The 24,472-nt window shown below is 48.3% G+C and overlaps 1 protein-coding gene across 3 annotated transcripts in view; it reads left to right on the plus strand.

Moving 5' to 3' along the window:
* LOC140402495 (metastasis-associated protein MTA1-like) overlaps positions 1-22,634 on the plus strand; it is a 56,451-nt gene extending 33,817 nt beyond the window's left edge. The window contains exons 15-20 of one of the 3 annotated variants that reach the window (XM_072490332.1): positions 412-555; positions 1,497-1,532; positions 2,641-2,733; positions 6,888-6,913; positions 11,223-11,377; positions 21,343-22,634. In XM_072490332.1, coding sequence (XP_072346433.1) covers positions 412-555; positions 1,497-1,532; positions 2,641-2,733; positions 6,888-6,913; positions 11,223-11,377; positions 21,343-21,493 — 605 coding nt within the window. In that variant the 3' untranslated portion in view covers positions 21,494-22,634. Of the gene's footprint in view, positions 1-411; positions 556-1,496; positions 1,575-2,640; positions 2,734-6,887; positions 6,914-11,222; positions 11,378-21,342 lie in introns of all 3 variants that reach the window. The other 2 variants (XM_072490333.1, XM_072490334.1) reach the window with 2 other exon arrangements.
* The last annotated feature ends 1,838 nt before the right edge of the window (positions 22,635-24,472 follow it).

Here is a 24,472-nt window from a genome sequence, read left to right on the forward strand (position 1 = left end):
AGCATTTGGCAAAAAGATGCTCGTCTGTTCACATCCCCAACTTAAACTGTTTTTTTCCTCCAGAAACTGAAACTCAACACCTGACTGCTTCAGCCCCAGGCTCCTCCCATTAACCACATCATCTCACTAAGGCCACACGCCATGTCTCTAATTATCTACTCCCCAGGGAACCACCGTTGCATAAACAAAATTCCATTAGCCCTTTTATGATGCTTTAATCCCTCTTGTCGCCATAAAGCCTGGCTGTCTTTCAGACCAGGATTTCTTTAAGAACATGATTCCAGCAGTCACACACGCACTAACCCAGGTTTTTAGCCCATTCTGCACCAACTACATATAATACAATATATCTGAAATTTGTTTCTGTGAGTGCACGGTGTGTTGACGTGTCCTGTCCTTTTTACCCTGCAGAACTCCACCCATCTGTGAAGCCTGTTTCCAGCCTGGCTGTCCATTCGGGCAGTGTGACTCCTGCCAGGATGCCCCCTGTCCTGAACCATGGCTCGCCAACCATTTTGGGCAAACGAGGATATGAGCAGCACAATGGCATTGATGGTCAGTATACTTGTGCAGAATAAGCAAGTAGCTGGACTGCTCGATCGCCCCCCTCAGCAGCCCCTAGCCCTTATTCCGATCTTAATTCCAGACCTTTTCCGACAGTGTCACTTTAGGCTGCAAGCGCCGAGCTGGTGATTTTTCTTCTGAGTCGTGCCGAGGGGTCGCGGGGGAAGTGGGAGCTACTTGCAATAATTGTCCTCATACTGGCTCCATACCAACCATTGCGACTTGGGTGCCCTGACTCTGTAGGTTTCTGCTCCATAGTTGAAGCTATGGAAACCACGAACTGGAGTGATGGAGCCTGATCCCTGGATCGGAACGCACGCCTCCACAGGGCAGCATGGTAGCATAGTGGTTAGCACAATTGCTTCACAGCTCCAGGGTCCCAGGTTCGATTCCGGCTTGGGTCACTGTCTGTGCGGAGTCTGCACGTTCTCCCCGTGTCTGCGTGGGTTTCCTCCGGGTGCTCCGGTTTCCTCCCACAGCCCAAAGATGTGCAGGTTAGGTGGATTGGCCATTGCTAAATTGCCCTTAGTGTCCAAAATTGCCTTTAGTGTTGGGTGGGGTTACTGGGTTAAGGGGATAGGGTGGAAGTGTGGGATTGGGTAGGGTGCTCTTTCCAAGAGCCGGTGCGGACTCGATGGGCCGAATGGCCTCCTTCTGCACTGTAAATTCTATGACCTGCGGCAGCACAATGTCACTGCCCCGACAGTTCCCCCGTTCAGATCGCTTAGCTTGTTGTTGCTACCTCTTGCTACCCCTCGAACTGCACAGAGGGCTTGGGCGAGACTGAGAACAACCCCCCCCCCCCCAACATACCAGTTACGGACTGGATGGTTCACCCTTGCTAAGCGCATGGTGAGCATGTTAAGACATGTTAATTGTATGTGGTATTCTATATTGTTCTTCATCACTGTCTGTTGGTCCTTGTTTACCAGGCACTATGAAGAAACGTCTGTTGATGCCGTTTAGGGGTAAGACAATCGCGCAGTCGTGCTCACGGCTACACCCTCATCGTGAGTGCTTTGTGTTGTTGCTCCCCTTGCAAATCCCCCTGCTTTGATAACCTCCAAAACAACCTCCTGTTCGTGGCATTTGATCACCCATCAGTTCCGAGAGCTGCCAAAACACCACTGAGGCTTCCGGTTGGATCTTTTCAAAAGGCTTGTAGAACTCCTTGGGTGGTATTTAAGCCAACTTGTGCCGTGAGAGACCCCCTCAGTAGGGCTGCCTGGGAACAAATCCACTCTGCAGTCAGGAGCAAGTAGTTTAAATTGATAGTGATTTGTGCTGCTCCCCAGTTCAAATGGGTCTGGACCTTCTTAACTAATTCTGGGGACTGTTGTGTTTGAGCCGGGGGGGGTGTCTGTACTTTGCTTTCAACAGCAAATACACACCATCCCTGACCAACACCTTTTCCAGGTGGATTTTCTCTGGAAAAGTACTCACTCTTAAAAGCAGCAAGAAGGGGCAGGAGAGAAGGATCTCCGCTGGGCAGGTTGCAGTGCTGTGCCGGTCCTTGTGTCAGTATAAAGACCGAATTTCTGCGTACAACAATAGTCCGCAGGCTCTTGAACAGTCTGGAAATGTTGGTCAAGTCCCTGTGCTGAATTGTTTCAGTAGAGTGAGCTCTTTGCTCTCGGGCAACCTGTTAGGCAGAATAGTTTGTAACAGAGTTGGTGACCATCTATATAGGGCCTGCCACCCTTTTGTTTCTCCCCCCCCAGCACAGTAGGTGAGGAATCCTGCTGACCATCACTGTGATTGTTGCAGGTTTTAAAGTTGCCGAGAAGGAGTCAGGAGAATGGAGCCATTTTAAATTCATGTTTGACCGGCTCTCTGAGATGGTTCTGTGGGTGTTTTGGAGTGTTATCCATTTGCCATATTCCTGGCTTATGCCCTACTTGTGTTCTGAGATTTGTGTTCCATTTCCTGTGCAATAGAAGCTGCAGGGCAGTTATACAGTTCAGCGGCACCAAATCCCCAGGATTTATGCAACTGCTTTGAACTCCCTTGCTGTTTGCTATTGTGTGTGTAATGTATACCATGCAGTGACTTTGCTCTTCAAATCTTTAAACGCAGCGAGGACCGATTCCCTCACTTTTTCCCAACTATGCGATGGGCCGGGCAGTGGTCACATGAAGGACGTTTGGGTGCTGAATCACAGAACCACGAGTTAGTCACTGTATTGTATGTGTTATGTGCGTATTCTCGCTTAAGTAGTGTCGCCTTGTATCTGCTGGCCAGTCACTATCCCGTGAGCCTGAACACAATGCGCTGTATCCTGCCGCACTTGGGGGAACTCGGTTGATGCACAAGGTAAAGATGAGCAGGACCCATTGCCCAGCAATCCAACTGCTCCTTCGTCAGTTCTGCCACTTTCACGTCCTAGTCTTCCTGCAAGTGTTGAGGGTCAGCATCAAGCTGCCCAAATAGGTCATAAGTTATAGTTCCAGTAAATCTCCCTTAGCCCCAGGTTGTGCCAGTGGCGTTTCCTCCCTTCGCCGCACCCATCTGTTGTGTGTCTGTTTGGGGCGAATTGCCAAAGTAATATTAATAATAATCGCGTATTGTCACAAGTAGGCTTCAATGAAGTTACTGTGAAAAGCCCCTAGTCGCCATATTCCGGCGCCTGTTTGGGGAGGCTGGTAAGGGAATTGAACCCGCACTGCATTACAAGCCAGCTGTTTAGCGCCCTGTGCTAAACCAGCCCCTTTCACCCATGGGCAGTGTCCCAAGCTCATCTCGCATGGGATTCTGCCGGCTGCGGAGGCTTCATTATATTTGTCCATGCTGGACTGGAACTCTGGCCTCAGGTACTCAACCATTGTCTAACCTAACTTCCCCCATCTGACACACTGAAATGTGTAGCAATTTGCCAGCCAGCATAAGAAAGCTTGTCACAAGTTGAGCTGTTTGAGGTTTGTTTTGTGGTTTCTATCCTAACTTATGACATGAATTCATTATTGTATCCGGCGAGGTTTCAGTGAGCTCCTGAACTTCTGTTGTTGCTGTGGGATTTGTGCAGTGACAATATAATGGACACAATCCAGGGAAGGCGGAGAAATGGAGCCATCCCATCACCACTCCTAAACTGCCCCAGAAGGGTTGGGGCCCAGAATGGGAGGGCTAGCCGTATTCATCCCCCAAATACATTTCCAGTGCTTAAGCTGTGACTTGGAAATAAAGATGTGCAAAGGATGGGTGAAGTGCATATGCGAGTCAGACCTGCTTCGCATTTCATCACTTTGCATTTTCGGTCCTCGCATTCGGCAGTAACTTCTTGTTAGGTTATGCCCAGAGGGATGTGAGTTGAATTTCTGCAACATTTCAATGCCCGCGTTTGCGCCTGGAGGCAGCCATTTGCTTCAGATTGGGTAGTGAGGAGCTGGAATTTGCAGGTTCATTTTTTAAAATTTGGGAGTACCCAATTCTCCTCTCCCCCCCCCCCCCCCCCCCAAATTAGGAGGCAATTTAGAGTGGCCAGTCCTCCTACCCTGTACTGCTTTTTGGGTTGTGGGGGTGAGACCCATGCAGACACGGGGAGGATGTGCTAATTCCACGTGGACAGTGACCCAGGATCGGGGTGCCGTGAGGCAGCAGTGCTAACCACTGTGCCGCCCACGGGTTCATAACCGGGTGGTGAATGCTTTCAGGAATGCTATTGTACCTGGAAGCCATATTTTTAATTGTGGATGTGATTCATTGCTTACAATTGAGAGTAACAATGAAAAATGACTAGTGAGGCCGACACCATCCTGCTCGATGTAAAGTAAGTAATCACAGGAAAATCACCGCCTTTCCAGCTCAAAATCCACAGTCTACTACATTTTTGAAACATGCGGTGTGTGAATATTTTCTTTGATGAATTAACGAGAGTTGATTAGTTCAGTAAATTATACAATGTGGAAATGTCAGAGAGCTTCAGCTCCAGAACCCCTGCTGTAGTTTGAGGCTCCTTTAGCTTTGGTTCAGAACTTCCGTTAAAGGTTTTGTTCAAAGAAAATTACCTCAAATCGAGGCGAAATGAACATAATGGGCAACTTGCTGTAGAGGTTCCAGTGAGCTGAGTGCAGGCAGCAGTCCGTGGATTCAGAAATGTGCTGAGCCAGGGTGGGGTTTGAGGCCGGGCTGCAGTTGGTTAACCTGTGAGCCCAGCAAACCGGAGGAGATAGGGACTGAATCCCAGTTGAGGAGGATTCAATCCGTCTTTTCCTCCATCTTCATTCACAGTTTCTCCGTTCCGCAGGAGGCGATTTCCGGGGAGACCAGAGGTCTCGCATTGACCAATGCTGAGTAGATTCATTTCCTTTTTTTAAAAAAACAATATTTTTATTCTCCTTTTTCACATTTTCTCCCAAATTTACACCCAATAAATAATCCATAATGAATGCAATGTCAATCCCATATCATCAGGAATCATCCATAGTCACCATTAACACACACAGCCCCCCTCCCCCCCCCCCCCAAACATCTGTCATCTGTCTCCGCACCCGTTTCCAACCCCGGCTGGTCCGACACCCCGAATATGGCCTCCCGAGGGCCCGGGTCCAGTTTCACGTGCACCACTTTAGAAATTACCCTAAACACCTCCTTTCAGTAATCCTCCAGCTTTGGACAGGACCAAAACATATGAATGTGATTAGCAGACCCCCCCCCCCCCCCGGCAACGTTCTCACACATCTTCTACCCCCTCAAAGGGGGTATCCTTGCCCTTGTAAGGTGTGCTCTATACACCACCTTCAGCTGTATCAGCCCCAACCTCGCACACAAAGTGGAGGCGTTCACCCTCCGGAGCACCTCACACCAGAACCCCGCGTTCATACCCCCTCCCAACTCTTCCTCCCACTTTGCCTTGATCCCTTCTAGAATAGATTCATTTTCTGTCGCACCAATGATCCTTAAACCATTCATTGGCTTTATTAATGTCACCCATCCATTGCACATCTTTATTTCCAAGTACTGTTTGCTGCTTGTTTTTTATTTTTGTTTCACTGTCTGACTTCGGCTGACAAGTGGCAATTAACTTCGCACCACCCAAGTGTCGGGCAATGACCATCTCCATTAATCGGACCATCACCCCTTAACATTCAATGGCATTGCCATCATTGAACCCCACCAGCAACATCTTGGGGGGGTTAGCATTGACCGCAAACTGAACTGGACCAGCCACATAAATACTGTGGCTACAGGAGCAGGTCAGAGGCTAGGGATCCTGTGGCGAGTAACTCACCACCTGACTCCCCAAAGCCTGTCCACCATCTACAAGGTACAAGTCAGGAGTGTGAAGGAATACTCTCCACTTGCCTGGATGAATGCAGCTCCAACAACACTCATCCAGGACAAAGCTGATTAAATGGCACCCCTTCCACAAACATTCACTCCCTCCACCACCAACGCACAGTAGCAGCCGTGTGTACCATCTGCAAATGCACTGCATGGTTCCTTAGGCAGCACCTTACAAACCCACGACCACTATCACCTTCCGGGTTGATAGATGCCTCAGTATTCCGAAGTGGAGCCACCACCAACAGAGTTCCTCTCTGTTCATTGTTTGGAGAATCGTGCAGCTCTGGCGTGCTTTGTGCCCATCGCCCTCTCCCGAGCTGCAATTCCATGGGCATTAGTTGCTGCCCGCTGCCTCAACCAAGAGCTGCGGAGTGGATCAAGCCTGAACTATCCTCACCTACAATCTGCATCGACTGCATTTGCCAGCAGGGTGACCAGGAGCAGGAACCCTGACTGACCGCTGACTCCTTATTCAACCCTCGGGTACCAAGCATCGGCAGGTCGAGTGACTCTGTTCGAAAGGAATGGTCCAGTGAGGGCAGCACGGCGGCGCAGTGGGTTAGCACTGCTGCCTCACGGCGCCGAGGTCCCAGGTTCGATCCCGGCTCTGGGTCACTGTCCGTGTGGAGTTTGCACATTCTCCCCGTGTTTGCGTGAGTTTTGCCCCCACAACCCAAAGATGTGCAGGGTAGGTGGATTGGCCACGCTAAATTGCCCCTTAATTGGAAATATGACTTGGGTACTCTTAAATTTAAAAAAAAAAAGGGATGTTCCAGTTTTCGTTCTTCCTTCGTTGTCAAGTCTCATTACTTCCTTTACCAAGGAATCTACCTAGCAGCTTACCTCAGAAAAGGATTGTGGGTAGACTGCCTCAAACCCCTGTGCATTCACGGACAGTGTCCCTGGTGAGCTCTCTGCGCGAGCGAAAGGGGGGAGGGTCTGCTAACCATTTTCCCCTGCTATATGGTTGGGGATGAGACAAGCTTGTTGTGTAATTATCAAATCTGTTACTGACCCTGTTCTTCTTGCTTTACATTTAGCTAATCATGGACAAGTTAGACAAATGGTAAGTGTTTATTCAACACCATGTTATGTTTTATACACAGTAGTTTAATTTTTTCATGCGTATGAGGATTCCATTTTTGGGAACCCAGTTTCCTGATCAAATACTAAGGGCAGGTGGCACCTGGAGGACGCTGTACAGTTTTGGTCCCTTTACTTGAGGAGGGGTGTTGATGCATTAGAGGCAGTTCAGAGGGAGGGTCACCAGATTGATCCCAGAGATGAGGGATTTGTGTTACCAAGCGAGACTGAACAGTTTAGGCCAATGCCCTCTCGAGTCTAGAAGAATGAGAAGGGGATCTAATTGAGGTGTATTCCTGGAATGAAGAGCTTGTTGTATGAGGAACGGTTGAGGACTCTGGGTCTGTACGCGTTGGAGTTTAGAAGGATGAGGGGGGATCTTACAGAAACTTACAGGATACTGAGAAGCCTGGATAAAGTGGATGTGGAGAGGATGTTTCCACTTGTAGGAAAAACTGGAACCAGAGGACACAGCCTCAGACTGAAGGGACGATCCTTTGAAACAGAGATGAGGAGGAATTTCTTCAACCAGGAGGTGGTGAATCTGTGGAACTCTTGCCCGCAGAAGGCTGTGGAGGCTAAATCACTGAGTGTCTTTAAGACGGAGATAGATAGGTTCTTGATCAATGAGGGGATCAGGGGTTATGGGGAGAAGGCAGGAGAATGGGGATGAGAAAAATATCAGCCATGACTGAATGGCGGAGCAGATTCGATGGGCCGAGTGGCCTAATTCTGCTCCAATGTCTTATGGTCTTGTAAGAGATAAAGGGTATTGACGAAGTGGACTTGCTTCATTTTGTGGGGCAATCCAGATGAGAGGTCATAGTTTGAGGATAAAGGGTAGCAGACTTTAAACAAGAGACGAGGAGAAATTACTTCTCTCAAGGAGTCGTGAATCTGTGGAATTCACTATCCCAGAATATGGTGGATGCCGGGATAGTGAGTACATTTAAGGAGACGATGGACAGATTTTTAATTCAAAAGGGGTGAAGGGTTATGGAGAACGGGCGGGAAAGTGAAGTTGAGGCCAAGATGAGATCAGCCGTGATCGTATTGAATGGCAGAGCGGGATCGAGGGGCTGAATGGCCCCCTCCTTCTAGTTCTTATGTACAAAACGAGAAAAACTCTACACTGACCCCATCAAACACTCCCAGGACAGGTACAGCACGGGGTTAGATACTGAGTAAAGCTCCCTCTACACTGTCCCCATCAAACACTCCCAGGACAGGTACAGCACGGGGTTAGATACAGAGTAAAGCTCCCTCTACACTGTCCCCATCAAAGACTCCCAGCACAGGGACAGCACGGGGTTAGATACAGAGTAAAGCTCCCTCGACACTGTCCCCATCAAGCACTCCCAGGACAGGTACAGCACGGGGTTAGATACAGAGTAAAGCTCCCTCGACACTGTCCCCCATCAAACACTCCCAGGACAGGCACAGCACGGGGTTAGATACAGAGTAAAGCTCTCTCTACACTGACCCCATCAAACACTCCCAGGACAGGTACAGCACGGGGTTAGATACAGAGTAAAGCTCCCTCGACACTGTCCCCATCAAACACTCCCAGGACAGGTACAGCACGGGGTTAGATACAGGGTAAAGCTCCCTCTACACTGTCCCCATCAAACACTCTCAGGACAGGTACAGCACGGGGTTAGATACAGAGTAAAGCTCCCGCTACACTGTCCCCATCAAACACTCCCAGGACAGGTACAGCACGGGGTTAGATACAGAGTAAAACAACCCGGGCAGCACGGTGGCGCAGTGGTTAGCACTGCCGCTTCGCAGCGCCGAGGTCCCAGGTTTGATCCCGGCTCTGGGTCACTGCCCGTGTGGAATTTGCACATTCTCCCTGTGTTTGCGTGGGTTTTGCCCCCACAATCCAAAGATGTGCAGGATAGGTGGATTGGCCATGCTAAATTGCCCCTGAATTGGAAAAAATGAATTGGGTACTCTAAATTAAAATAAATAAATAAATAGTAAAACAGCCCTTCGACATGTATTGCAGTCCCAAACCAGAAATGTGCTCAACTGCCCCAGTCTTGCAATGGTCATTGGTTTCCATTGTAGCCAGGGGAACAGAGGGGTAAAAGCATTCAAATGACCCCAACACGGTTTCACATAAGAATCACGCGCATTTCTCACATTGTGAGGAAATGAAGGTAATTACTATCTGCAGATGGAAAAGTCGAGAGAAACCCCAGGGCCTAAAGTCCGGTAAATTCCCAAGGCCTGAACTCTAGGCTTCTCAGAGAGGTCACGAAAGAGAAAATGCTGGAAAATCTCAGCAGGTCTGGCAGCATCTGTAGGGAGAGAAAGAGGGAGCTTTACTCTACTCTCCCTGCAGATGCTGCCAGACCCGCTGAGATTTTCCAACATTTTCTCTTTCGTTATAGATTCCAGCATCCGCAGTAATTTGCTTCTAAGAGAGGTAGCTGTGGAGATTATGGATTCGCTGGTTATAATTTTCCCAAATTCTCTCGAATCTGGAGTGGCTCCAGCAGATTGAAAATTAACTGATGTGTAACATGACTATTCAAGAAAAGAAGGGGAGAGAAAACAGCCTAACATCAGGGAAAGTCTCTTGGGTTGTCTTAATGGTACGCCTATAAATCGTAGTATGATTAGGAGACATCAACATGTTTTAAAAAAAGGAAAGCCCTGTTTGACAAATTTATTAACATCTTTTGAGGATGTGACAAGTAGGGTAGATAAAGGGGAATTGGTAGATATAGTCTACCTAGATTTCCAAAAAGCATTCGATAATGCACCTCGCAAAAGTCTTTAATTGACAAGATAAAGGCTCATGGAATTGGGGCTGATATATTAGCACGGATAGCAGATTGGTGAAGAGACAAAAGCAAAGAGTAGGAATGAGTGGGGCTTACCAGTTGGCAGGCTGTGACTAGAGGTGAACTAAGGGCCTCCTCTATTTACAATCGACATTAATGACTAAAGAGAGTGATGTCAGCTTGTTGATGATACAAAGCTTGGTGGGAATCCAAGCTGTGAGGAGGGTGTGGAGAGGCTGCATAAAGACGTAGGCAGGCTAAGCAAGTGGATAACCAGGTGGCAGATGAGTATAATGTGGGCAAGTGAGACTTGGTCGCTTGGGTTATAAGGATAGAAAAGCAGAATATTTTCTTAAAAATGTGAAAGTGGCAAAATGTTGATCAGAGTTGGGCAAGGAACACGCCGAGACAGAAATCAGGTGGGAAAGTTTGTTGGCATTTATTGCAAGGGGATTCGGGTGCAGGAATAATTAAGTCTTGCTGCATTTGTGCTGGGCAGAGGTGAGACTACACCTGGAATACTGTGAGCAGTTTCGATCTCCACATTTCAGAAAGCACATACTCACATTGGAGGTGGTACAGTTAAGGTGCGGGAGATTGGGCCCAGGGGGTTGTCCCATAATGAGAGGCTGAGTAAATTGGGTCGATATGTGCTTCAGTTCAGAAGTAGGAGAGGTGATCTCATTGAAATACTCAAAGTTCTGAAGAGACTTGACAGGCCTGGGGAATCTGGGACCAAGTGGCCAATCTGTTTAGATCTGAGATGAGGAGAAATTGCACTGAAGCCGGGATAGATTCTGGTGTCTCCGGGAATCGAGGGATACAGGGAGTAGAAGCTGATAAGCCGTGGGTGCATTGAATGGAGGAGCAGGCTCAACGGGCCAGGTGGTTTACTCCTTTTTTAAAAAGTTCTTGGTGGTCAAGTACAGATTGGGTTCTCCAGATGTTTGCGTCTGTGTTCCAGGTGTTCAGTCTCTGACACTTAATAGTTCCTGGAGAAATATGAATCATAGAATCCCGACAGTGCAGAAGGAGGCCATGCAGCCCATCGAGTCTGCACCGGCCCTTGCTCCAACAGAGCCACCCCACCTAGGCCCACTCCTGGCCCCGTAACCCCACCTAATGTATGGGCAATTTAGCATGGCCAATTCACCTGACCACATCTCTGGACTGTGGGTTCAGTGCTGCAGACCCGAGTACAGAATACAGGCAGATGTTTCCATGTAGTATCACTGGAACCAGCCAGACACTCTGAGGATTCTCGGCTCCATCCACCAAGTTGTGTCGGTTTCAGTTTGTGTGCTGGTGTCTGCTGGTATGACCTTCAAACATTGTCTTCAAACTGTGGCTGCTTACGCAGCGCCACTGGAAATCATCGAGTCTTTGGGCTGTTTCTGCCTTGTCTCGTCTCCTCGCTGTTCCCCACCCTGCCTCCCCTTCTCTCTGCCGGCGCATTCTGTGTCTCCCTGAGCATTAACTGTTTGTGTCCTCTGACAGACTGCCATTAACCGGGGTTACATGATTAATGGGAAACCATACTCGAGAAACCCCAAAGTGCTGAAGCCTGGATCCCTTCCGCCAATGAAGGGTAGGAGGATGAATTGGATCGACGCACCTGATGATGTCCTTTTCATAGCAACAGACGAAACTCGGTAATTTGCATTTTTAACCCTACTTCACCGAAACCAGATGAGCAGCTTCTCAGGTAACATCGCTCAGCTTGGTGAAGCTCTCCTCTTGGCATGGCCTCTCTATTTACGTCAGGGTTAAGTGTGAACCGCAATTTTCATCTCTTGTTGCTCATTTAAAAATTCTCTCATGGGATGTGGGTATTGCTGGTAGAGAGCCCTCGATCTCCCAACTGGTTCGCTCGCTCCTGGCTTTGGTGGTAAATATGTCTTTTGAAAAAGCAATTATTGGATCGATGTGATCTGACACAAATTAACCTCATGCTGAAATAATCGTGCGAAAATCAAACCCAGGTTTTCCTACCGCACTTTCACCGTCAACCACTTGGACCACTTTAAAGTTAGCGCTTTGAAAGGCTGAAAGGTTTTTTTTTGAAGGGGGAAATCATTTTCTACAGCTTCGGGAGTCAGCAAATGAGCAGTCGTCATAGAATATAGAACAGTACAACACAGTACAGGCCCTTCAGCCCACGATGTTGTGCCGACCATTTATCCTAATCTAAGATCAACCAACCTACACCCCTTCAATTTACTGCTGTCCATGTGCCTGTCTAAGAGTCGCTTAAATGTCCCTAATGACTCTGACTCCACCACCTCTGCTGGCAGTGCATTCCACACACCCACCACTCTCTGTGTAAAGAACCTCTGACATCTCCCCTATACCTTCCTCCAATCACCTTAAAATTATGTTGCCTCGTGACAGCCATTTCCACCCTGGAGAAAAGTCTCTGGCTATACACTCTGTCCATGCCTCTCATCACCTTGTACACCTCTATCAAGTCAGCTCTCTGCCTTCTTCGCTCCAGTGAGAAAAGCCCTAGCTCCCTCAACCTTTTTTCATAAGACATGCCCTCCAGTCCAGGCAGCGTCCTGGTCAATCTCCTCTGTACCCTCTCAAAGCATCCACATCCTTCCTATAATGAGGCGACCAGAACTGGACACAATATTCCAAGTGTTGTCTAACTAGGGTTTTATAAAAGCTGCAGCAAAACCTCGCGGCTCTTAAACTCAATCCCCCTGTTAATGAAAGCCAACACACCATACACCTTCTTAACAACCCTATCAACCTGGGTGGCAACTTTGAGGGATCTATGTATGTGGACCCCAAGATCCCTCTGTTCCTCTACACGTGCAAGAATCCTGCCTTTAACCCTGTATTCAGCATTCAAATTCGACCTTCCAAAATATCACATTTATCAAGGTTGAACTCCATCTGCCACTTCTCAGCCCAGCTCTGCATCCTGTCAATGTCCTGGTGTAACCTGCAACAGCCCTCAACACTATCTACAACCCCCCCCAACCTGTGTGTCATCGGCAAACTTACTAACCCACCCTTCCACTTCCTCATCCAAGTCATTTATAAAAACCACAAAGAGCAGAGGTCCCAGAACAGATCCTTGCGGGATACCACTGGTCACCGACCTCCAGGCAGAATACTTTCCATCCACTACCACTCGCTGTCTTCTTTCGGCCAGCCAATTCTGTATCCAGACAACCAAATTTCCCTGTATCCCATGCCCCCTAACTTTCTGAATGAGCCTACCATGTGGAACCTTGTCAAATGCCTTACTGAAATCCATATACACCACATCCACTGCCCGACTTCATCAATGTGTCTCGTCACATCCTCAAAGAATTCAATGAGATTTGTGAGGCATGACCTGCCCCTCACAAAGCCATGCTGACTATCTTTAATCAAACTATGTTTTTCTAAATAATCATAAATCCTATCTCTCAGAATCCTTTCCAATATTTTGCTCACGACAGACATAAGGCTGATGGGTCTGTAATTCCCAGGGATTTCCCTATTCCCTTTCTTGAACAGGGGAACAACATTCGCCTCCCTCCAATCATCCGGTACTACTCCAGTGGAGAGTGAGGACGCAAAGATCATCGCCAACGGCGCAGCAATCTCTTCCCTCGCTTCCCGTAGTAACCTTGGGTATATCCCGTCAGGTCCAGGGGACTTATCTATCCTGATGCTTTTCAAAATTTCCAGCACATCCTCCTCCTTAATATCAACCCGTTTGAGTCTATTAACCTGGTTCACACTGTTCTCATGAGCAACAAGGTCCCTCTCGTGAATACTGAAGCAAAGTATTCATTTAGGACCTCCTCCATCTCCTCAGACTCGAGGCCCAAGTTTCTTCCACTATCCCTGATCGGCCCTACTCTCACTCTGATCATCCTCTTATTTCTCACATAAGTGTCGAACGACTTGGGGTTTTCCCTAATCCTTCCCGCCAGGGATTTTTCATGCCCCTTCTAGCTCTCCTCAGTCCATTTTTGAGTCCCTTCCTGGCTACCTTGTAACCCTTTAGAGCCGAGTCAGATCCTTGCTTCCTCAACCTTACGTAAGCTTCCTTCTTCCATTCCTTCCTCGTCTCAGTGGGACAAAACTATCCCGCACTCGCAGCAAGTGCTCCTTAAACAACCACCACATCACTGTTGTGCATTTCCCCAAGAACAATTGTTCCCAGTTTATGCTCCTCAGCTCCTGTCTAATAGCAGTATAATTTCCCCTCCCCCAATTAAATACCTTCCCATACTGTCTGTTCCTACCCCTCTCCATGACTGTGGTAAAGGTCAAGGAGTTGTGGTCACCGTGACTGAAATGCTCTCCCACAGAGACATCTGACACCTGCCTGGTTCGTTGCCGAGCACCAAGTCCAATATGCCCCCCCCCCCTAGTCGGCCTATCTACATATTGAGTCAGGAATCCTTCCTGTACACACCTGACAAAATCTGCTCCATCCAAACCATTTGCACTAAGGAGGTTCCAATCAATATTAGGGAAGTTGACGTCACCCATGACAACAACTCTGTTACTTCTGCACTTTTCCAAGATCTGCCGCCCAATCTGTTCCTCTTTCTCTCTGCTGCTATTGGGGGGTCTATAGAAAACTCCCAATAAAATGACTGCTCTTTTCTTGTTTCTGACTTCTACCCATACTGACTCAGTAGACAAACCCTCCTCAACTACCTCCTTTTCTGCAGCTGTGGTGCACTCCCTAATTAACAGTGCCACTCCCCCTCCTCTTTTACCTCCCTCCCTATTCTTCTGAAAACATCTAAACCCCGGAACATCTAACAACCATTCCTGCCCCTGTGAAATCCATGTCTCCGTAATGGCCACAACATCGTAGTTCCAAGTACTGATCCATGCTCTAAGTTCATCTCCCTTATTCCTGACACTCCTTGCATTGAAACAGACACACTTTAACCCATTCCACTGAGTGCAACTTTGCCCTATCAACTGTCTATGCTTCCTCACAGACTCACTGCATACTATTTCTGCCTGTTCAACAGCTATCCTCTGATCCATAGCTCTGGTTCCCATCTCCCTGCCACGCTAGTTTAAACCCTCCCGAAGAGCTCTAGCAAACCTCCCACCCAGGATATTGGTGCCCCTCCAGTTTAGATGCAATCCATCCTTCATGTACAGGTCCCACCTTCCCCTGAAGATATCCCAATGATCCACATATCAGATGCCTTCCCTCCTGCACCAGCCCTGTAGCCACGTGTTCAGCTGCACTCGCTCTCTGTTCCTTGCCTCAGTTGCACGTGATGTGGAGGTGCCGGCGTTGGACTGGGGTGAGCACAGTAAGAAGTCTGACAACACCAGGTTAAAGTCCAACAGGCTTGTTTCAAACACTAGCTTTCGGAGCACTGCTCCTTCCTCATGTGAATGAAGAGGTGTGTTCCAGAAACATATATATGGACAAATTCAAAGATGCAAGACAATGCTTAGAATGCGAGCATTTGCAGGTAATTAAGTGTTTACAGATCCAGAGATAGGGGTAACCCCAGGTTAAAGAGGTGTGAATTGTTCCAGCCAGGACAGTTGGTGGGATTTTGCAGGCCAGATGGTGGGGGATGAATGTAATGCGACATGAATCCCAGGTCCCGGTTGAGGCCGCACTTGTGTGCGGAACTTCACCTGAGGAAGGAGCAGCGCTCTGAAAGCTAGTGTTTGAAACAAACCTGTTGGACTTTAACCTGGTGTTGTAAGACTTCTAACTGTGCTCACCCCAGTCCAACGCCGGCATCTCCACATCATGGCTACCATCGACACCGCAAACTGCCGGCTCAAAGTGGAGAGGATCTCCAGGAAGATCGCGCATATAGACACTGACATTAAATTTCTCCAAAGATGCAAGAAAGCAGACAAGATCCCAAAAGGGCTACAGATCACAAACCCACTCAAGTCGACCTACAACACAGACTACGCTGAGAGACTCTGCCGTCGCACCTCTCTCACACTCCTCAACCACCTCGTCCGCCAGCTCTACAGCAGACAACGCAACCTGGAAACCAAGATCGAGGCCATATTCTCAACTTGCGCTCAGGATGCAGCAGACCAGCTGCGGAACACCGCCAAACAGATGAGACAACAATACTATGCCACCTATATGCACACCAAGAACAGGAAGCTTGAGAAACTCTGCATCACCACCAGCAGCAACCACGCCACCCCCGGTAACACAGTAGAAAACAATACAGGGAAATCTATTGTCAACTTGTCGGACTACACCCTTCAACCAGACGAAATCGAAGTCCTCAGCAGAGGGCTGAATTTCTGCACCACCACCAAAATGGACCCCATCAGTCTCGCGGCAGACACGGAGGAATTCATCAGGCGAATGAGGCTCCGGGAATTCTTCAACAGACCCCATGAGGCCGACAGCGAACCCAAGGAGACTACCAATGAACCGGAACAGCAGACCGAGAGATCTGCGGTGCGGCAACTGAAGAGGAAAGAGTCGAATTGGACCCCTCCGGAAGGCCACTGACTTGACATGGATGCTCAGGCCGTCAGGAGTCGCGTCAATGCCAGATTCATCAGTCACATTCACAAGACAGCCCCGAAGGTCACCCAAGCACAACACAATGCCATCCGCGCTCTCAAGACCAACCGCAGCATCGTCATCAAACCAGCAGACAAAGGAGGGGCCACCGTCATACTGAACAGAACGGACTACTGCAAAGAAGTATACCGACAACTCAACAACCAGGAACACTACAGACAGTTACCCGCAGATCCGACCAAGGAACACATCCGCCAACTCAACAGATTGATTAAGACCTTGGATCCAGACCTTCTGAGCACCCTGCGTGCTCTCATCCCACGTGCTCCCCGCATTGGAGATCTCTACTGCCTCCCGAAAATACACAAGGCCAACACATCAGGCCGTCATCTCGTTTCAGGCAATGGGACCCTGTGTGAGAACCTCTCTGGCTACATCGAGGGCATCTTGAAACCCATCGTACAAGGTACGCCCAGCTTCTGTCGCGACACGACGGACTTCCTACAGAAACTCAGCACCCATGGACCAGTTGAACCAGGAACATTCCTCGTCACAATGGACGTCTCTGCACTCTACACCAGCATCCACCATGACGACGGCATTGCTGCAACAGCCTCAGTACTCAACACCGACAACTGCCAATCTCCAGACGCAATTTTGCAACTCATTCACTTCATTCTGAATCACAACGTCTTCACCTTCGACAACAAGTTCATCATCCAGGCGCACGGAACAGCCATGGGGACCAAATTCGCACCTCAATATGCCAACATCTTCATGCACAAGTTTGAACAAGACCTCCTCACTGCACAGGACCTTCAACCGACGTTATACACCAGATACATCGATGACATTCTTTTCCTTTGGACCCATGGCGAAGAATCACTGAAACGACTACACGATGACATTAATAAGTTCCATCCTACCATCAGACTCACCATGGACTACTCTCCAAAATCAGTTGCATTCTTGGACACACTCGTCTCCATCAAGGACGGTCACCTCAGCACTTCGCTTTACCGCAAACCCACGGATAATCTCACCAATCTCCACTTCTCCAGCTTCCACCCTAAACACATTAAAGAAGCCATCCCCTATGGACAAGCGCTCCGTATACACAGGATCTGCTCAGACGAGGAGGAGCGTAACAGACATCTACAGACGTTGAAAGATGCCCTCGTACGAACGGGATATGGCACTCGACTCATCGATCGACAGTTCCAACGCGCCACAGCAAAAAAAACGCACCGACCTCCTCAGAAGACAAACATGGGACACAACCAACAGAATACCCTTTGTCGTCCAGTACTTCCCCGGAGCAGAGAAACTACGACATCATCTTTGCAGCCTTCAACACGTCATCGATGAAGATGAACATCTTGCCAAGGTCATCCCCACACCTTGCCTTCAAACAACCGCGCAACCTCAAACAAACCATTGTTTGCAGCAAACTACCCTGCCTTCAGAACAGTGACCACGACACCACACAACCCTGCCATGGCAATCTCTGCAAGACGTGCCAGTTCATCGACATGGATACCACTATTACACGTGAGAACACCACCCACCAGGTACGTGGTACATACTCGTGCGACTCGGCCAACGTTGTCATACGCTGCAGGAAAGGATGTCCCGAAGCGTGGTACATTGGCGAGACCATGCAGACACTGCAACAACGAATGAACGGACATCGTGCGACAATCACCAGGCAGGAATGTTCCCTTCCAGTCGGGGAACACTTCAGCAGTCAAGGGCATTCAGCCTCTGATCTCCGGGTAAGCGTTCTCCAAGGCGGCCTTCAGGACGCGCGACAATGCAGAATCGCCGAGCAGAAACTTCTAGCCAAGTTCCGCACACATGAGTGCGGCCTCAACCGGGACCTGGGATTCATGTCGCATTACATTCATCCCCCACCATCTGGCCTGGGCTTGCGAAATGCTACCAACTGTCCTGGCTTGAGACAATTCACACCTCTTTATCCTGGGGTTAGCCCTCTCTGGATATGTAAACACTTAATTAACTGCAAATGCTCGCATTCTAAGCATTGTCTTGCATCTTTGAATTTGTCCATATATATGTTTCTGGAACATACCTCTTCATTCACATGAGGAAGGAGCAGCGCTCCGAAAGCTGGTGTTTGAAACAAACCTATTGGACTTTAACCTGGTGTTGTAAGACTTCTTACTGTGCTCACTTGCACGTGGCACCGGTAGGAATCCTGAGATCACTACTCTGCTTGTCCTGCTCTTTAGCTTCCGACCTAACTCCCTAAAATCACTTTTTAGATCCTCATCCCTTTTCTTAGCTGTGTTGTTGGTGCCTATGTGCACCACGACTTCTGATTGCTCCCCCTTAAGAATCCTGTAGATTTGATCCGAGACATGCCTGGCCCTGGCACCCAGGAGGCAACATAGCTTCCGGGAGTCTCGATTGCGACCACAGAATCTCCTATCCATTCCCTGAACTATCGAGTCTCCTATCACTATTGCGTTTCTATTCTCTCCCCCCCCCCTTTCTGAGCCACAGAGCCAGACGCCGTGCCAGAGACCTGACCGCTCCGGCCTTCCCCCGGTAGGTCATCCCCCCCTCCCAACAGCATCCAAAACGGTATACTTGTTTTGAAGGGGAATGGACACGAGGGATCTCTGCACTGTCTGCCCGTTCGTTTTCCTTGCCCTGACTGTAACCCAGCTACTCTTGGCCTGTACCTTGGGTGTGGCTACCTCCCTGTAACTCTTTTCTATTACCCCCTTTGCCTCCCGGATGATCCGAAGTTCCCTAACACGGTCTCTGAGGAGCTGGAGTTGGGTGCACTTACCGCAGGTGTAGTCAGCGGGGACACCGCTGGTATCCCTCACCACCCACATCCTACAGGAGGAGCATGCAACTGCCCTAGCCTCCATCCCCTCTTACCTTTATAGAATGTAGCTGCCCTGCGGACTAACTGGAATTCCGCACTCCGACTCTGCACCCAGTCAGCTGCATTCTCTGTAAACTCCCGGCTCCCTTCTCGCTCTTTGAGGAAGTGAAATGAAAGGAGCATTTGCTCCCTCCTCACCTATCTCCCTCAGTCACCAAACTCTCACTATAGCACTCAAATGCACCCAAATTCAGCACTCCCTCAGTCACCAAATCTCACTATAGCACTCAAATTCAGCACTCAGTGCAAACAAAGTCTGCACTGAACTGGCTCACCTTTATACTGTGAATCTAGCCTCTGAAAACTGGCCTAATCCAATTAACTAATTAACAAGCTCCAGCTGTAAGTACCTACAAGTAGAACCTTTGTTTAAAGCTGATTGAAAATTCACCTTCTTCTCAACCAAACAGCAGCTTTTAAGTTAATGAACTAAATAAAAGAAAGACTGAACTTTAGATAAAAATGAAGCCTTATACTCCCTCGGTCACCAAACTCTTACTATAGCACTCGAAAAGCACCAAATTCAGCACTCAGTGCAAACAAAGTCTGCACTGTCGGGGATCACTTTTATACTGTGAATCTAGCCTCTGTAAACTGGCCTAATCCAATTAACTAATCAACAAGCTCCAGCTACAAGTGCCTACAAGTAGAAGCCTGTTTAAAGCTGATTGAAAATTCACCTTCTTCTAAACCAAACAGCAACTTTTAAGTTAATTAACTAAATAAAAGAAAGACTAGACTTTAGATAAAAATGAATCCTTAATATCCCCCAGTCACCAAATAGCACTATAGCACTCAATTTAGAAGTGTCAGTGAAAATGTTTGTACGTTTTTGGATTAAGGAATTCTGTTCCACCTGGAGTGGCTGACGCAGAGACCGTTCTATATTTTATGGGAAGGTGGGTTTGAAGTTGAGGTAAATACTTCGGAATGGGAAAAGCTCAGCGTAAGATAATGGCTCCAAGCATTGAGCTCTGGCCAGAGATTTTGTGGAGTACACGGCACTACAATTGGCAGACAAAGCAGACAGGGCTGTAAAACTATTCAGTGAATAGTTTATTCCACCCCACGTTGATGCAATGTCCCCTGGATTCGCGTGGATAATGCTTTCCAATTGTTACATTGCTCAGGTCACCTCTTGTTACTGGTCACAAAGAATAAAAAGAGGGCCACTGCAGATGAGTCATGAGGAAAGGCTGGAGCAACTCCAACAGCGAGAGAAGGTTGTCAAGGGATCTCCTGGAGGAATACAAAATATTAAATGGCGTTGGTGTGAGTCATAAAATCCCTACCATGCAGAAGGAGGCCATTTGGCCCATCGAGTCTGTACCGACCCTCTGAAAGAGCACTCCACCTCGGTCCACTCCCCCCTAACCTGCAGATCCCTGGATACTAAAGGGGCAATTTAGCACGGCCAGTCCACCTAACCTGCAGATCCCTGGACACCAAGGGGCAATTTAGCACGGCCAGTCCACCTAACCTGCAGATCCCTGGACACCAAGGGGCAATTTAGCACGGCCAGTCCACCTAACCTGCACATCATTGGACTGTGGGAGAAAACCGGAGCACCTGGAGGAAACCCACGCAGACACTGAGGGAACGTGCAGACTCTGCACAGACACCTGAGGCCAGAATCTAATTGAGGAACCTGGTGCTTTGAGGCAGCCATGCTAACCACTGTGCCGCCGTGGGGCCCGGTTTAGCTCACTGGGTTGGGCAGCTGGTCTGTGATGCAGAGCAAGGCCGGCAGCACTGGTTCAATTCCCGTACCAGGTTATTCATGACGACCTTCTCAACCTTGCTCCTCGCCCGAGCTGTGGTCTTCTGGTTAAACTACCACCAGTCAGCTCTTCCCCCTCAAAGGGGAAAGCAACCTATGGTCATCTGGGACTTTACCGTACCGTTACCTTATTGCCACTGTGCCACCCAGTCATGTTTATTAACTTGGACTGGTGATTCTTGTTGGTGAGGGTGCTGTACTGCAGGCTGCCCAGCAGGACTCCGAGACAAAGTGGGAAATTGTAAATCCGGGACTGCTGTAAGCAAACTGGATAGCTTCCAAGTATTTCACTTTAGCCAAAAACTGGACTTCCAGCTCTTCCGACCAAACCCAATTGAATCTGTGTCTTTGACGGGAAAAGTCTGACAGTTGTGCTATTTGCAGTTTTACTTGGTGTCTTTTTTTTTCTTTCTGAAACTAGGAAAGTGCGTAAGATGCTGGGCCCGGTAGATATGAAACGCGCAGCCCGTCAGCCCTACAGACAGATTCTCATCCGGCAAGGACGCGCATCTTCTGCATCGCAGCAGCCCAGGCAACCCATGAATGAAGAACCAATAGTCATCGAGGATTAATGCGACGTGGAGTTTTAATTAAAGCGAGACTTGTAGTCCCTGTTATACTTGAACCATCAGTACGCATGAAGTAGAGCTCCTGAACTAGACTCCAGAACAAAAGTGCTTGTCAGCCTCATGTGTTAAGATCAAATTGAAGGATTATAATTTGAGTTAGATTTCCAGTCTCCTTCCAGAGTGGACAATGACAGCGGACATGGCGGTGGCCAGCGGGCTACAGCTAGAGGCAGTTCCGACAGCCAGCCCCTACTCGATGGCTGCCACCTCTTTTGTCCCCCCTCCCCTCCCCGCAGGAAGCGGAGCTGCCTCGTGATGTTATTTGCGAACCTTGAATAGCCTGTGGTTCCCTCTCTCTGTTCTTCGGACTATCCTCTTGCCCCAGCGTGTGCGGCTGGAGCCCCCCCCCCCTCTTCTCCCACCCCCCCCCCAGAACAATGTGGTCATCAATGGCTTGGTAAAAAGGTTTTTTTTTTAAAAAATAAGAAAAGTAAAGAAAAAGATTTTAAGAATTCCTTTTATTTTGAGAATTGTCTGTAATAGTTTAAGGAGGTGCCGTTTCTCCTCGGTTTAGGAAGCAGGTTTTGTTTTTATGAACTGGATGGCGTGCAGTTAATGCAGTGCATTGTTTTTGCATGTTACACTGTATATTGTATCCTTGAATCCATTTAAAATGGTGCAGTTTTCCAATGGAACCGAAGAGGGAAAAAAAACTTTCTTAAAAGACTTTTTTTCATGTATGACCTTGAATCTTTTCATCACTTGAGATTCGTTATTGCAAGTTTCACAGTGAATAATTATGTACAAAATATTTTTCCATGTTTCTGACTTGGGTTGTGTTTCAAGCGCCCTGATTTTCACAGTGAGATATATTCCTACTACAAGGTTCTCTAGTTTAGTGTGCTGATATGTACATACACTGCTAATGTAGTTGGTAAGTTAGTGTTATTCAGTCATTCCATAGGATTCAGGGAGGGTCAGTGGATGTAAAGGTTTACTGATTCTATTTGTAACCGCTTTAAGGACATAACAGTGCTCCCTGGGGCACCTTGGAATTTGGAGTCCGTCACGGGACAGTCAAATGAAGCTAATCCTTAGCCATATGAAAACAATAAAGCGTCAACTGAAATCTCTCCAAGTTAAACACTCTCCTGCTCCAGCGTTTTCTTTATTGTCAGCACCTTTGTGGCGAGTACGACACGTTGGCGTTTCCGCAGGGTTTTCTCACACTCTGCTCTTGTCCAGACTTTGCGCGCGCTCCCTCGATTCTGGAACTGTCCCCATTGCCTGGAAAGTAGCAAATGTTTAAACCCCACGATTCAAAAAGAGAGAGAAAACAGGACTATGTGGGCCAATCAGCGGGGAAATGCTAGAATCTATTATTGGGGACATGATTTTAAAAAAATGTAGAGTGCCCAATTAATTTTTTCCAATAAAGGGGCAATTTGGCGTGGCACGTCTCCTTCCCTGCACGTCTTTTGGGTTGTGGGGGCGAAACCCACGCAGACACTGGGAGAACGTGCAAACTCCACACGGACAGTGACCCAGGGCCGGGATCAAACCCGGGTCCTTGGTGCCGTTAGGCAGCAGTGCTAACCACTGCACCGCCCTACTGGGCATTTGACAACGCAAATTATATGATTGAGCAGAATCCGCACGGTTTATCTAAGGGACGTTGCATTTGACAAATCTGTGTTTTTGCTTTTAGGGTATATCTGGCAGGAAAGATAAAGATAAATGTCCACTGAATTTGAATTTTAGAAAGGAGGGAAGGTTAAAAGCTGTGAGGGAGGAAGCAACAAAGCTGCAACGGGACACGCAGCTTGGGTGAGTGGGCAGGAATATAGCAGAGGAAATATCATGTGGGAGCGGGTGATATCCAATTTGGAAGGACGATTCGAAAAGCAGAATAATTTATAAAAGGTGAGAGATAGATTGCGAAATATCGGTATCACAAGGGACCAGAGTGTCCTCGTACATAATTCGCTGAGTTATTAAAGCAGATGGTGTGTTTACCTTGATTACAAAAATGGTTGGAGTACCGGAGTTTTTTTAAAATCACTGCCGTTATGCAGAGCTTTTGGTGAGACCACACCTGGAGTACTGCATACGGTTTTGATTTCCTTTCCTACAGAATGATGATTGATTAATTTATTGTCACATCAGTAAACCGAAGTAGAGTGAAAAGCATTTTCTGCGGCCAAGGGAACGTACACAGTACGTACATAGTAGACAAAAAGAATAATCGACAAAGTGCATCAAGAAACTGATTGGTTACAGTGCGGAACAAGGGGCCAAACAAAGCAAATACATGAGCAAGAGCAGCATAGGGCGTCGTGAATAGTGTTCTTACAGGGAACAGATCAGTCCGAGGGGGAGTCGTTGAGGAGTTCAGTAGCTGTGGGGAAGAAGCTGATCCTATGTCTGGATGTGCGGGTCTTTAGACTTCTGTACCTTCTGCCTGATGGAAGGGTCTGGAAGAAGGCAATGCCTGGGTGTGAGGGATCACTGACAATGCTATCTGCCTTCCTGAGGCAGCGGGAGGTGTAGACAGAATCAATGTGAGGGTGGCAAGCTTGTGTGATGCGTTGGGCTGAGTTCACCGCACTCTGCAGTTTCTTGCGATCTTGGGCCGAGCAGTTGCCATACCAGGCTGTGATGCAGCCGGAACGTGAGAGTGCCATAAAGGTTCGCTAGATCTGGGATGCAGGGGGTTCGGGTTTCAAGAGCTGCTTGGGCCCATATTCCCTGGAATTCAGAAGAGTGAGAGACGATCTCGTTGAAGCTGAGATTCTGAGAGGGCTTGACGGGCCGATGCTGGGTGGATGTTTCGCTGCCCGGGGAGTTTAGAACACTGGGGCCCAATCTCAGGGTAAGGGATCAACCGTTTATGACCGAGACAAGGTTTTTCTCCAGTCAGAAGGGTTGCGATCTTTGAAATTCTGTACCACGGGGCTTCAGTCATTGAGTACATTAATAAAT

The sequence above is a fragment of the Scyliorhinus torazame genome, chromosome 25 (assembly GCF_047496885.1).
Source record: "Scyliorhinus torazame isolate Kashiwa2021f chromosome 25, sScyTor2.1, whole genome shotgun sequence".
Taxonomy (NCBI): domain Eukaryota; kingdom Metazoa; phylum Chordata; class Chondrichthyes; order Carcharhiniformes; family Scyliorhinidae; genus Scyliorhinus; species Scyliorhinus torazame.